The sequence below is a fragment of the Agelaius phoeniceus genome, chromosome 1, assembly GCF_051311805.1.
Source record: "Agelaius phoeniceus isolate bAgePho1 chromosome 1, bAgePho1.hap1, whole genome shotgun sequence".
NCBI lineage: Eukaryota > Metazoa > Chordata > Aves > Passeriformes > Icteridae > Agelaius > Agelaius phoeniceus.
In genome coordinates, this window is record NC_135265.1 from 49,661,284 (window position 1) to 49,676,208 (window position 14,925).

Below are 14,925 nucleotides of genomic sequence, written 5' to 3' on the forward strand. Positions count from 1 at the left end.
CAAGCCAGCAAAATACTGCATATGTAATTTTAAGTACTTGCTAAGTCGCTTGGAAGTCTTTGCAGCTCAGAGAAAGGCTCAGATCCTCTGACAAAAAAGAAGGGTAAAGCACTTAAACACACATCTAACTTCCAACACAGCCAATCAACAGGCCTGCTCATGTGCAGGGAGCTAAGTACAAATTTAAGTGCTTCACCTGATCAAAGGCTGCAGGGCACGCAGCAAGAAAAAGCAGTGTTCTGCAGAACATAGCTGAAGTCTCCCTCAGGACAGCAACAGTGCAGGCTGTACAATTCCCAACCTGGCCTTTTAGAGGTCCCCACTTGGGTATGCATCCTCACACTGGGCTGGTCAGTCAGCTCCCAGGTTCAAGGACAGCAAACCACGTGTAGATACCAGAACTGACCACATTCTCCTGCACACAGGTGTGGGATTGAATGCATAAACCAGGGAGGCTGGGCTATGGAGTTCATGGTTTACCCCATAAAGGTACCCACCCTACCCTTGGCAGTGCAGCCTCTGAGTGCTTTCCATGCTGACTTGGAAGTGTCAACAACTGTGTCATCTTTGTTGCCCCAGTCTCCCCGAGAAGGAAAGAAAGGTTCCTGGGAGCATCTGCTTTTGGCTTTACGGGTTCCTCTGTTGGAATTTTGATTTGTTTTGATAAAACATATCTCCATAATCACAACACAGAAGCAGCAGCTGAGGAAATACCCTCAGCCCTCAGAATATGAGGTGGTTAGATGACAGCGGCCATGATCTCCTGAGGGTCAGCCCTCATTCCACTTACAGAAGTGTCCATTGGAAAAGCTGGTTTGTACCATTACTGTGGAGTCATTTTCTATGGGAACAGCTTCACCCATAAATGCATCTGACAGATGTAAGGATGGACAGGGAATAAAATACTGTGGGAGAGAGCCTCCCCTTATTCAATGGGGGGTGATAAATAGTTTTTAAACCTGTGCAGGACAGACTTGGGTCAGAACTGTTCAAACACCAATTAAATTACCACTTTTAGTTAAAATCCTTCTCTGCCATAAAGGTGCACAATTTTTAAGATTTTTCAACACAGTTAAGCTACTTTATGGCTGTTATGGAGCCAACACTTCATATTCAACATTTCAAACACAGTTTACTCTTCCCTTTTGGTTTGAGTGGATAACAAAAATAACATTCACAAGAACTATCATGCAGTAATGCAAAGTAACAGTGAGCTCAAATATCACCAACTCATTATTACACTGCAGCAATAAAGCAGGAACTTGTGTGGAACTTGTGAGCCTTCACAAGCAACAAGTGATGCCAATGCTGCTGCTCAGTCCCATGGGAGAGCAGGTTAAACAACAGACACCCAAGCCTGGTGTTTCATAAATACTGTCATTCAGCCACTGCTAGAGTGCTTTTTAAAGATCAATAAGTTAAATACTAAGGGCACTCCAGAGACAGAATGGTCACTTGAAATGAAAGCTTAGGTGCCCCCCCACCCTCTCTCCCACAATCTGCTTTTTAAACTGAAATGCAAAAGCCTCAGGAAAGCAGCAGTAATAGTTTATCTCCTCAGATCCCATACTGCAAGGCAAGCTCTATTATCCCCTCTTAAAGCACAAAACCACTGCAGATAATACAGACTGCAAATTTGCTCAACAGTCTTCACATTAGGATAAATAACTACAGAACTACAGATAGACAAAAAAAATAAGAGAAACAGCTAAGTTTAGCACACACACACAAAATAAAGCTATTTTTTACCTGTTTTCCACAAAAAGGTTTTCCTGGGAGCAAACTGACTGAAAAATAAAAAAGGCATTGTATCAGACGTTCTAGATATGCTCTGCTGTTCCAATTTCTTCCTTGATTTTAGAATTACCTCCCCTGCTCAGGCTTAAGGGGATTTCAATTCATGCATCATTTGCATTTGCAGAAGACAAGAGGGGAAAAAAGGTCAAGAATAAGGTCAGGCCAGTAAAATAAATTCCATGCATTACAACACATTGCCAATAAGGTGTCTCAGTTTGGGAACAAACTGAAACTTAGTTAAGAGATCTGAAGAAGGCACTATGTGCAAAATACTGGCAATTTGAAGGGAAAAAATGTTTTTCCTGCATACTATAAGGTTCCACTGGTCTGGCCTCCCACCTCAAAATAAAACTGCAGGATGGCACAGAGTTGTAGGTAGGAAGGACAAACAGAAGGAAAGCATGCAGAATTTACAAAGTTCCTCAAAGGGAGAGAAGATGCTGCAGTACTTAGAAATAGTGTGTGACTTCACTTTTACGGTTGGAGAGGGAACACAGAGATATAAAATGATAATAACCTTCTTAATGATAATATTAACAACAATCATAGCAAGAAGGCTCTCTGCTGGAGGACTTAGATCCCAAAAAAGGTGAAGGGCTCAGAATAAATAAATCCTATGGGCAAGTGTATATCTCTTTCAGAAGTACTTAATTTTTTATGCAGAGAAATGAAGCTGTGCTCAATTTCCCATGAATAATTCTCCCTCTTTGATTTTTTCATTTCCCTCCTATTTCATGTTCGCTACACAAAAAGCCTCGTAGCTGTCACTGGATTATATCTTGATGAGGTACAGAAGAAAGAATAGTCAGCACTTGCACTGAATTTAAACAAAAGGCAGTTAAAGGAAGGAGGACACCAGAGGCCATTAGTTCTGTAACAATAGGACTCAGGCCAAAGAATCATAAAATGCCGTCATTAACTGTGTCAAATTTTAACAGTATGGAATAGGCACAGATTTTGGATGTTTCTGTTTTGTAAAGGGTGAGCTAATGACCCACTCAAAAGAGTCTTGGCCAACACCAGAAGCAACACCCTGCTCATTCTTAATGCTCCAGCTGATGCCTGGACGAAATTTTCCCTTGACACAGCTAGTGCTGCCCCATCAATCTACAAAAGGAAGAAATTTATCCCTCAGATGGCACTACAGTTTCTCATTAGAGCATAATTCACCCACTCAGAACCCACATTAGGGAACATCTGACAGTTCTGTGGGCTTCCCAGGTGAGCTCCCACCCTGCACTCCTGCTAAATTTGCAAGGCACTGGGCTGCATCAGGGGCAATATGTTTATCCTTAGCATGAAGCCTCAGGAGATCAGAAACAAGTTCTCCATTGCCAGGAACCAAATTCCTACCAGCTACAGCAAACCTAGGCTTTCACCTCAGGCTAAGAGAAGATACAAACTGCTTCACCTAAAATCACTGGGATCCTTTGGACAACTACAACACCGTGTCTTCTCTCATTTTATGTACCTTACTCAGGTACCAGGTTTCATTAAAAAATGTGCAGAATTCAGCATAGTCTAACTATGCTGAAACAAAAAGCCCCAGAAAAGCATAGTGAGATCACCCCACGGGCTTCTACAACCTCAGCTGTGGGGTCATCATCTCGAGCTTCACGATGGACACCTGTGCATTGACTTCTGTGCAGTCACATTCCAAAGCACAGGATTACAGCTATTCTCACAGGAAAACCTTTGCTCTGACCAGAGTACTGGGCTGTGTACCCACAAAGTTACAAAAGCAAAGGGGCCTGTAATGCACTTTTCTGTATTTATTTTAATTTATTAAAGTTTTTAAAGAGACTGGGGGGCATAAAGCAGAAGAAATATCTGGGATTTATATTTTACCAAGCAAGCAGAAAGGTCTGCTTCCTTCTCAGTGTCTTGATGGGAACCACTATCAAGTGTATTACAGACTTTAAACAGAGTCCATAGTAATTCAATTTGTCTTCTTGGTTGATGATATTGGCACGGTCCCACACTGTGCCAACACATTTCCAGTCCCTGGAAATTATTATTCAGTACAGGTGTGAGGCTGAGAGGCAGAGAAGACAGGCACTTTTTTATTTTTTTTATTCTTACTGTTAAAAATCAAGTGGCTAAGCAGCTCTGGATAGAAATTTAGCTACTACAAGGTCAGGACTCACCTTCCTGATGTATAGCACTTAAGGCACCAGGAAAGCTTAAATACCCAGCACAGATGTTGTCAAAAAAATCCTTAGAACACTTGGCTCTTGTTTACCCTTTAAACAGACTGGCAACAAACCTATCAGATAAAAAAATTACGTAAGATTACCTACAAGTTAGTGTCCTTGGAGATCTCTGCGTGCAAGATTTCCATTAGGATGCTCTGTATGATTAATTGTTATTTATGAAATGAGTATTTCCCTTTTCCAATTTCCAAGAACCTTTTAAAGTCTCAACTGGAAAATGTGCATCAGTTCTGCCAGTGCACTAGATATACTGGGAGCTGCTGCTCTTGTTTTTAATTGCATTAGCAAACAGAGATAACTATTAACATGCAGCAATATCCTGCAACGGGTACTATCAGGTTATAATTTTCATGTCAGTTAACAAGATGTGATAGATCTCAGGCTTCCAACTAATGCTTGTTATTTCATCCTCAGCCACAAAGAAAGTCTCTGTACACCAGTACAGGAGTTTTAGTACCTACAGGTTTATGGTGGCCAGAACGAGGTGTGCCTTTGATTTGTTTTTATTAATTTTAAGCCCTCTTCTTCCTCATCTTTTGACACTAGAGGTATAGAACTGGCTGAAGCTGCATCTACAGGTATTTCTTTTGCTCCTCTCTTTCATCAGAGACTGATAAAGATTCTCTGAGTTTTCTTAACTAGAGGAATTGTGACCAACTGTACCTAATGGATCTGCTTCTTTAGAATACAGTCCTTGATGAAAAATAGCAGCTACAGTTGACAACTGAAAATAAACAGCATGGTGTATTTCCTTGAATAAGTTTCATGTGTACACATGGGAAATTCTAGCATTTGTGTAAGTAAGAAAACATCTACAATTTTCAGTGAATACAGAATGATTCCCAGAGAATGCATTTATGAACACTGAATGGTCCTAGCGTGTCTCTGGCTCATGAGGTTATACATTGCACTAACCTTGAAGAATGAAATTTCCCCCATGTAATTTGATTGCTAGCCTTTACAGTCAATTTTCTGCATGCTTCAAGGCCAAACATCATGTATTATTTATGCAAGCATTTGGGATTCTCTACATACAGGGAAATAACGTTTTTTTATTCCTGTATGTTGTTCTTCGTCCTTCTTGGACAATAACTCTTCAACCTCCCAAACGCAACTAAAGCAGTTCAGAAAAGGAACTTCTCTGCAAGACCCAGACAGTGCAGGTCCTCTGCTCCAGTGTATGTGGCTGTAAAATTCACAAATTGTTTTAAAACTAAGTTTCCAATAAAACAAGTTTTGCAATTAAAAAAAACCTCCTTGAAAATAGTTTTGAGCATAACAGAGCTCAGCCTGCACTTTTTAAACTTTTTTTAGCAGCCTGAAAAATTCGAGGTGCATTTTGCAGCTCTTATTTCAGAGAACTGGAATGATCATGTTTTTAGCTATTTATTTCTTCACCAATCCTTTTATTAAAATATCAAACTAACATGCTTCTCAATCTTGCTGAGACAGAAGTCATTAAAGCTTCCAGCTCTCCTTGTTGAAATTTGTGATAGCCAACACAGCAGATGGAAAACTTGCCAGGAAGTATAATTTAAACTGACTAATACTAGAGTAATCATCATAAGGACAATCATAGCGATGGCATTACTCATGAACATACTTATTTTGTTAAAACCTTCCCACTTGGAAATGAAGAGGTCTGGTGCACTAGAGTTCTGCAAGATCAAAGGAAGAACAGGCAGGCTTTATATTGTTATGTGGGGTTCAGGTTAAGACATTTTTCACAGCACTCAAAACATGCACGGAATTTTTTGCCCCTGCAACACAACTGCCTTTTCCTTATAAATTTTGTTTAAAGTTCTGACTCCTGGGCTGCTATCTAAAGGGTTTGGGTGTCTCAAACATCTTTAGAGGGGGGGTGCTGCTGGATGCAACAAGCTAGAGCAGTACTCTTGACCTTCATGGCTGCACTTTGAAGACCTCCCATGCAAGCTCTCTTCATGCATACTCTAACTAGAAGTGATCCAATTGCTAAGATTCACAAGCAAGGCATTCATAAAGGTTTGACTACAACAGTGTAAACAGTACAGGGGTAATAAAAATACCACATGATTAATCCCTCTGACTCTCTGTATCTGTAATTTGCAGAGTAACAAGGCTTAGGTACCTACCTCACACAAACCTGGGGAGAATTGAATTAATTAATGACTGCAGAGGGCCTTAAAACTTCACAGTCTTACATGCAGTAAGTGACTATCTATAACAGGAAGCCATTTCTCTCTTTCCTAAAATTGAAAAAATACATTGTCCACCACCACAACCACTGGCATCATCCTAAAAACACCTTGTATCTGTCAAAGGGTGCTCCACCCAAAAAAGCTCAGATAAAACATAGATTGCCTTTGACATTAAACATACAGCTTGCTGAAATTCACTGCACTATGATGCTCACTAACACCTGCAATAGCAGAGAGAGAGAGAGTGCAGGAGTGGATATGAGAGAGAGAGGGAGAGATATCTAACACTGCTGATCTTTAAAAATGCTCCCTCCCAATTCCATTTAAAATGTCTGCCAAAAAGCACACTTTTACTTAGGTCCTGCCACTTGAAAATGCCAACCCAATGAACCACAACAGCCTCCTGCTGTGGGCAATTCAGAGGCTCTCCACTTGCCTGTTTTTAGAACTCAAATATCTAAAGGTAACAGCAGCAATACACTATGGAGCCACTTTCAGCACACTTTTCCATCCACCTCTGTTTCCCAGCCTGGCATTTCTAGCTGCAGCTTGTGATAGAAACTGGACTATTTTGGAAATAGCTTCCCATTTGGTAATTTTTAACATTTTGCCTCATCTGACTTCTGCATCAAAACCCAAAGATTTTTTTGGTTTTGCACAAGCTCTTTTGTAATCTCCTATCTCCAAAACCTCCTATACTTCATATAAGAAACTTGTTGCAAAGTGGCGTTTGCAACTCTTGAACAACTTGGCAATCCTACCATGTATAGCCTGGGGCAGTATTTATATCAGGCCAACATGCTGAAAGCAAAACAGTAACTGAAGGGCCTCTGCTTTTACTGGGATCATCTCAGCCAGGAAAAAGTGAAGCTAAAAACATTTAGATGTAGCTAGCTATTTACTAAGAAGCAAGTGAGAAACAACACACACCTTAAAACTATACAGTGTATTCTGCCAAAAAAACCCAGCTTGGACATGTGCAATTCCTAATAGTACTATTAGCCCTGCAACACGCGAACAGTTTTAATTTAAAAGGACACTGCCCAATATGATTTTCAAAAATAGTTTTAATTGGATTTATTCCCATATTCCTCCTAAATGGCAGAACTCCCACTGAGATATGAAATAAAATATTAAAATGCTGACTTTTTCTTTTTTTTTTTCTTTTATTACCTCATCAGTACAGTATTATAGCAAATTGTGATTTTCTTTTTTCTTTTTTTGGAACATCAGGTATTGTTCACAGATGTTTCAGATTTAAGTATTTTCCTTAGCAATATACCTTGTTGTGCAAGTTCTGATTTTTTGGTAAGGGCAAGAATTTTAATGTCTGCTTCATTTTATTCCTTTCAGAATATAATCATCAACAGCATGACTGACTCTTTCTGATGGTAGAAGCACAGTTCTTTAATCAGTCATTTCAGAAAAATGATGCAACTCCATGTTTAACCTCTGCCCTTTTTTTGCTCTCAGTGTCTTGATATTAAAGCATTGGCCCAAAAAAGTAAAACCCATAGGGAGTCTCTGCAGAAGGACACTTATAAAGATTTGATCCACCTTGAAAGAAAAATAAAATAACACAGCTATTTGAAATTATTGAGTGTCCACTTAAATCACTGCTCTTTGGCTAGCAGAAGAAAAAAGGAAATAAACCTAGGCCATGTGAACATGAACATTCAAAGAAACAGGATAGGCACTCCCCAGACAACATGCTGGGCCTGATTTCTCCTCTACCCTTCTCCCTGCAACTCTCATCACCTCACTCTGCAGAAGCCAACCTCCACACCTCTAAAGCTCCTCTGAGACCCTCTGAGCCAATCTGCTTTCCCTGTCACCTCCAGCTCCACAGGGCAAGCCCAGCTGCAGTGTTGTTGTAGGAGGGGGGCAAAACTGTCTGACTACCGGCGAAGGTATGGCACTAAAGAGGCAATTAAAATAACTACTCACATCTTGTGCAAATATTCTCTCCCTCACTCTCTGATACTCCTCTTCTCTCTCTTCAATTGATTTACTTCGTCTGTCATCTCTAAATGGAAGAATTCTGTTTTGCTGAGCAGAAAGAAAACCAGGAGGGTTATATAAGTTGAGCTGTTAAAAACTGCCATTAAGTAACTGTCAGCTGAGAATAATAAATGTTCACTTAAACAAATGAAGCACGAAAATGATAGCTGTAGTTTCTGCACAAAGAACCCTGTGAGACTGGCTCTCAAGGATTTCCAGTTAGATATTGCACATGGGTTCATCGAGCAGGTGGCCAAAATGAGGCTTTCTGCACAGCTTTTGTGGACCCACCATCCTAAAACTGGGTGTCCTCACCCCAGGTCTAAGTGCCATTGTTCTAAACTGCTAATATTTCTTGGTTCTCCTACCAGCTGTGAGGAGCAGGAGGGCAGGCAGTGGTGGGCTACCTGAGAAATCAAGGAAGAAAGAGGGTAACTAGGCTGCTGGAGCTAAACTGTAAACCCTAGAAGAAACCCACGAAGTCTGTGTGTGCAAGAAGTCGCAGATATTCAGCACAACAGTTTTACATTGTATGGAACATTTTCACAGTGTATGGAACCCTCTACGGAAGTCTGGCTGGAAAAGGAAGGGCCATTTTTGCCTCTTGGTAAACCACAGTGTGGGAAATGGCTGTGCCATGGGAAGGAGGAGAGGAGATGAGCCCCATCAGGAAATGCTTCATTGAAAAATGGGTTTCAAGGACTGGTCCTTCTCCCCCTGCATCCCAGCACCGGGTGGGATAGGTCATGCTGCTTTCCTTTGAGTGATCCCCAGAGTCACCACACCCTGAAATTGCTTGGGGTTTGTTTTCAAAGCCAGCTTTGTATGCAGCACAACTGGCAAGGCTGCCATGTACAAATGAAATTCAAGGAAAAAGGGTGAAAAAAGGAAAGAAAAAAATGGACCTTTACTGAAAACATGAAGGGAAGTGGCAACAAGAGAATCACTGGTTGGTTCTTCCACCAACATAGCCCTAGCAAAGAGAGCATATGCTGTTCTCTTACCTGTGAGAATTTTCTCATAAAAGCAAATCATATCAGAACCATTTCAGATTTTTTTTTGTTAATCTGTTCCACATACACAACTTGCACTGGATTGAAACAGCACAACATCCGCTTTTAAAGGCAGCACAAACACACACGTTTCCCTGGCACTCCCCTACTCATCAAGCTTACCTAAGTTAAGGTAGTGTTATGGCACAGGCAACACAGGGGGGAACGTCTGCCACAGTACATGCACAAGCAAGTAAATTACAAAGACAGTAAAAGGTGGTGAGGGCACAGGAGGAGGAAGGGAAGTAAGAGACAGACCTAATTTATTTTTGGTCAAAATGTAATTTAGGATGGTTAAAAAAAAAAAAAAATCAACCTGGCCTCACCATCACATCTTTGGGGCTTTTTATTTTTACACTTTTTTTTCCCTCTCTCCTTTTTGGGCTACATCAGTTCATCACTGGTCCACACTGAAATCCAACTCTGAATGGGTACAACGGAAGAAAGAAGCTACAGGGAGCGTAACAACTGCCAGAGTTAGGCAAGACATTGAGGAATGCAACTGACACAGCCTTCCACGCAGCCCAGAGCCACTGGCATTCCCCCCCCATTGTGGGCATGCAGCAAGTCCTGCGCCAAGCAAACCACCCATGCAGACCCACACACTGCCACGGCTGAAGCGGCCACGCTGGGGCTCGGAGCCACCCACGGTGGTTCGTGTGCCAAAGGAGGCGGGGAAGGGCAGGAGGGCAGGGGAGGAGGAGAGCAACAACAAAAGAACAACAATAACATCAGTCAGCCCACCTTCAAAAACAGAACAAATTTCAGCAACTCTCGAACCGAGAACCAACCTGATTGTCTTCTTTATCAATACTAGAGTTATCTCGCTTCAAGATAAATCGCTTCTGGGATTCTTCACCTTTTTCATCTTTTAAATGTTCAGAAAACCTTTGCTCTGGTCTGCCAGCAAAGTAAAACATAGCAATAAAAAAATCTTTCTTTTGGTTTTGCTTTGATCTTTATTTCTCAGTGCTCTTTGTTTTCACAGAGGCATTCAGTGCAAAAGCAGTTAACATTTGTGAGATGCTGCCTATAGCTGTCTGAGGCTGCTGTATTGCTGCTAACTGTTATTGCTATAAATAGCTTTTGTTGTTGTTGTGTAGCAAGGAATGGGAATCCAAAGTCTCAGTCACTGAAATATTTAGACTCTCCTCACTGTGACTGAAGGACAGGGAAAACAAATTACCATACTGTATGTTAATTTGCTTCCTTCGGTAGCTGGGATCTCTGGCAGCACTGCCGCTTAGTGAGGCCTATCCAGCTTGAAAAGCAAGGAAAAAACTGGTAGGAATCTTAAAAAACACAAAACCAAAACCAGTCATCCAAGACTTTCCTCATTCCTGGTAAGCAAAACCGGTAAAGGGAGGGACTGATGATGTTTTGCTTAAACAAAATTTTATCTCATCACCACTAAGTGGAAAAAATACTCCAGAACAATCATAAAGCATCAATTAGTTCACTGATTTAAACTCGTTTACTTATTTAGTTATTTATTTATAAAGTCAAACCTCAGGGTTTTGGCTCAAAACTTTCAGGTTTATAAGATGTTATGATGCCATTCCATGTTCTCACCTTGTGCAAAAAAGCAGTATCTTATATCACCCCACCTTGTGCAAAAAGAGAACTTTAAAAAGCAACTTTTGTGGCCAAGCTGGTCACAGACAATGCCTCGTAGCTTCTCCAGCCTGCACCATTCTCAGAGTGGTGTTTAAGCCTGTTTTAAGCCTGCAGTGTTTAAACCTGCAGAGTCTTAAGCCCAACCCCATCACAACGGTGACCAATGGTCTCAAGAACTGAGCTCACATTCATATGTTGCCATCACCCGACTGAGCAGCTATTACTGCACAAACTGTGTTTTAAAAGCAGCAATACACCATGAGATTTGTCAGGGAACACAAGCCTTGTGCTCAGTGCTGAAAGAGCTGCCAACTGCAGTGGTGGTAGGGGATGCTCCTGTCTAGATACCTACACAAACAAGACATGAAGCTGACATCATCGCAAGCCATGGTGAAGAAATCAAAAGGCAGAATTTAAAGAAGTGCTTTTGCAAATAGGAGTCCTCTACAACCTTTAAAAAAACCTCTCATCTTCATCTTATTTCAAAACAGAAAACTAAACCAGAAGCATAAATCAGCAACCATTTTGTTGTTACAGTGTTATGGATTTCAAATCAAAATACAGCACACATTCACGCCATAATTGCAGTCCGTAACAATTCATTGTCAGATATACAGGAAACATTTGTAATAAACTGTAAGAAATTCAATAGCAAGGCACACCAGCAATCCTGCCTCTCTTTCTTTATGAATTTTGAGCACTTCCCCATCTGCCCACAATTTGCCATTTTTGTGACAAAGCAACAAAACACGCAAAGCAACAAATCCCAATTTCCAAAGATTTTGACAGTTCAAGAAACCTCTGACCACCACCCATAGCTATAGGGCCCAAGTCACTAGATCCTCTGGATGCCCTACTAGCCTTCTTTAGGAAAAGCCCAGAGACCATGGCTCTCTGCATAGTGGTTTCATAATCTAATGAGTCATTCATTATGTTTCTTCATAAACAGAAAGGCTACAAAGCCCCATTAGTGGATTGCTAGGTGGGTTGTTCTCCCTTTACTCCCATTAATAAGCGTTATGCCTGTGCAACCAGAAATGAAGATTCCTTCACTCAAATATTGTGCTTTGACAGGACTATCTGAGAATTGTTATTTTTCTGGTTTTACATCCTAAAGCACAAACAAAATTTCTGCAGTTGTACCATCTGTGTAAAATTTAGAGCTGTAAACTCTCAACTGAATATCTAATAAACCATTTGCAAAGAAAAAGAAATTAATTAGATTTTAAAATTCAGGGGAAAAGTCATTAGAAAAAAATCAGAGAAAAAAAGCTTGAAAAAATTTTGAAAAAAGTCTCCTCCAATTACTAACTTATTTAAGCAATAACATTCTTTTCCTATTTCATAGCATTATTTTAAATTTTAAATCCCATTTTCACTTCATTTACTATTTATAAAATGTTTCTGTTTTTCATAAGAGAAAAACATAAGATCAAACCACGAGTCAAAATTCATGATTCTGTGTGTGCCTGTTAATAAAATTAACCTACAAGCCCGGGAGGTGATCAATCTCTAGTCATGAAAAGAAATTTGCATGAGGAGAGAGACTCGGCAAATGTGCAGAGCACTCTGGAGCACCAGGGTACCTTCAGCACCATGAGAAGGTCCACCCCACTCAGCCACTTCTGCAGCTCTGGGCCACTGCTACCAGCAAGGTTGCAAAGAGCATGACCAGCTCAGTGTGGCATTCACATTCTCTCCAAAAATCCCTTCACCCAGGATTTTTCTCCTGGGAAGCTGAGAAGCCTCAGAGAAAAGGAAAACAATTATTATCTCATTTGCTTCTCCTCTGTTTGCTCATGTGGAATGTGTTTGGAGATTGTTTATCCACGGGTGATTGTTTCATTGGTTTCATGTGACTTGTTTTGGCTCTTTGGTGAATCAGGGCCAAGTTGTGTCAAGACTCTAGAAAGAGTCATGAGTTTTCATTATTATCTTTTTAGCATTTAAGAAGTATCTTTTCTGTATTCTTTAGTTTAGTATAGTATTCTTTAATATATAATATAATATTATAAAGTAATAAATTAGCCTTCTGAGAACATGGAGTCAGATTCATCATTCCTGCCTTTGTCGGGCATTCCCAGCAAATACAATAGCTCATTTCATAGGGATGCAAAGTCTGAGGAAAGACTGTCATGTGAGATCTAGGATATCATACCAGCAAGAGTCTTGAGGCATACTAACCTGCAGGCCTCCCTCAAACACTGAAAATCATCAGTAGAAAGAAACATAGACTATTTTAAAGAAGATATTCACACATGTGCTTGTTTTTCTCTTTAATACTGTCTACTGCATTTGCTTTTTCAACATCTATTGTACAAATAAATTATTAGTAGGATACAGATGGCAGACACTGTTTAAAACCAAGAAGTGAAACCAAATGTTCTGAATCACTTGGGTAGAGAATAGGGTGACTTTGAAATGGTTTTGGTCTGTTCCATGGATGCAAGCCAGTGTTAACTCCACATTCCCCAGCTATAAAGTTCCCTGTAACAACAGCATAATGCATTTGCTGTAAGGAACCAGAGACATTGTGGTTATTCTGGGGAAATCTGTTACATTAGTTTATAAATTTGCAGGTGAATCAACTGCTTAAAAACAAGGAAAATAATGCACAATTTTGTGTAAGATGTAGTATAGTGTCATACAGTATATAATTACAATAATACAGCAGATGAAGTGAATTAAAATGAGTCCTAAATTAATAACAACCTATTTACTCTTCTGAGCTTTTTTGGCTGATACTGCCACTAGTAGTCAGCACAATTTATCAGATTGTGTTCATGCATTTAAGGGAGTGAATTTATCAAGATTATTTTTAGTATGGCATGAACTAAGTTCCTACTGACATCAAAGCAAGGTTTACAATTATTATTATTATTATTATTATTACTACCAATCCATAAAAAAATCAGGAACTTCTTCGCTACTACCACACTGGATATCTAAATTTTGTCATCAAATCCTAAAAAACAAAACATTGTGTAATTTTAAAAATGGGACTTGCACAGCCTTTTTGAAGAGACATGGAAAACTTCAGAAGGCATCATCACTAACTCAACTACTCATCACTGTTTAGGGATCTTCAAAAAAAAATTATGAATCACATACAAAACAACCTACAATATCTGTACTATACAGGTGGGTTGACCATGGATAATAGTACACCCATCTACTTGGTAAGACAAGTGCAAGACAAAAGATATGCAAATGTTTTTATACAAGCAGTGCTATCTACCTGTAAAACAGGATTTCATTCAGCCCATTCAGTATTTAATCTATCCCCCATGGAATTCATGTATCACTTGAGAATCTCAAAGCCTACTACAACTCCAAAAAAAGAAGTTTAAGGAGAAGTACCTTTTAAATCAATGGGATTTTTGTAATTTGAAGACTCTACTGAGAAAGCCAAAACATATGACCCAGTTACATCTTAAAGGCTCAGAAACCAACATAAAGGGAGAGGGAAAGCACATAGTCTAAAAAGATGTAAAGTCTGGTGTGTTTTTTCCTTTGTTTTGGTTTTCTCTAATATAACCTAAAACATCTAATAATATAATTCAAATTTTTATTACTTGACGATATGGGTGGAAGCAAAACATCTATGCCTTGAAAATGCAGCTTCACAAGACTGCACATGCAACTGCATATGAATTTGTTTCATATCTCCTAACAGTTGTCGGGTAGCTTAGCCACCTTTCTGGCAATGTGGTTCTGAACAAAATGCAGAACTATTTCTTCCTTCCCTGTAAAGCTTTTGATCAGGCACTACAAATGTTTGACAGAGATTGGACGTGAGAGTAACTTAGTGGATCCTCAGGGAACTGCACAGTCCCCTTGTCACTCCCAGATCTGGCAGAAAGCACAGGCCTTTTGAGCAGCCAAGACAGCCTCTCCTCTCCATCCTGCCCAAAAAGGTAGCACCATGACATTCAGGTAGGTACCACCAGCATATCTCCAGGTAGCCAGCTTCAGTAGGTGCCCTGCAGCACCCAAATATTTCACTATTAAAATCTTCCCAAAACTCTCTGAGCATCTGTAAACTTCTGCAAAGTCTGCTCCCAT

At 40.1% G+C, this 14,925-nt stretch overlaps 1 protein-coding gene across 12 annotated transcripts in view; it reads right to left on the reverse strand.

Annotated features, from left to right (window-relative positions):
• The window catches only part of ARPP21 (cAMP regulated phosphoprotein 21), a 105,087-nt gene that overhangs the window by 67,278 nt on the left and 22,884 nt on the right, over positions 1-14,925 (reverse strand). For 8 of the 12 annotated variants that reach the window (XM_054631375.2, XM_077178609.1, XM_054631400.2 and 5 more), the window contains 3 exons: positions 10,035-10,143; positions 8,138-8,239; positions 1,750-1,787 (listed from right to left, as the gene is read on the reverse strand). The exons of 1 other annotated variant lie outside the window; for it this stretch is intronic. In XM_054631375.2, coding sequence (XP_054487350.2) covers positions 1,750-1,787; positions 8,138-8,239; positions 10,035-10,143 — 249 coding nt within the window. The remainder of the gene's footprint in view (positions 1-1,749; positions 1,788-8,137; positions 8,240-10,034; positions 10,144-14,925) is intronic. 3 more of the 12 variants (XM_054631426.2, XM_054631418.2, XM_054631408.2) reach the window with 1 other exon arrangement.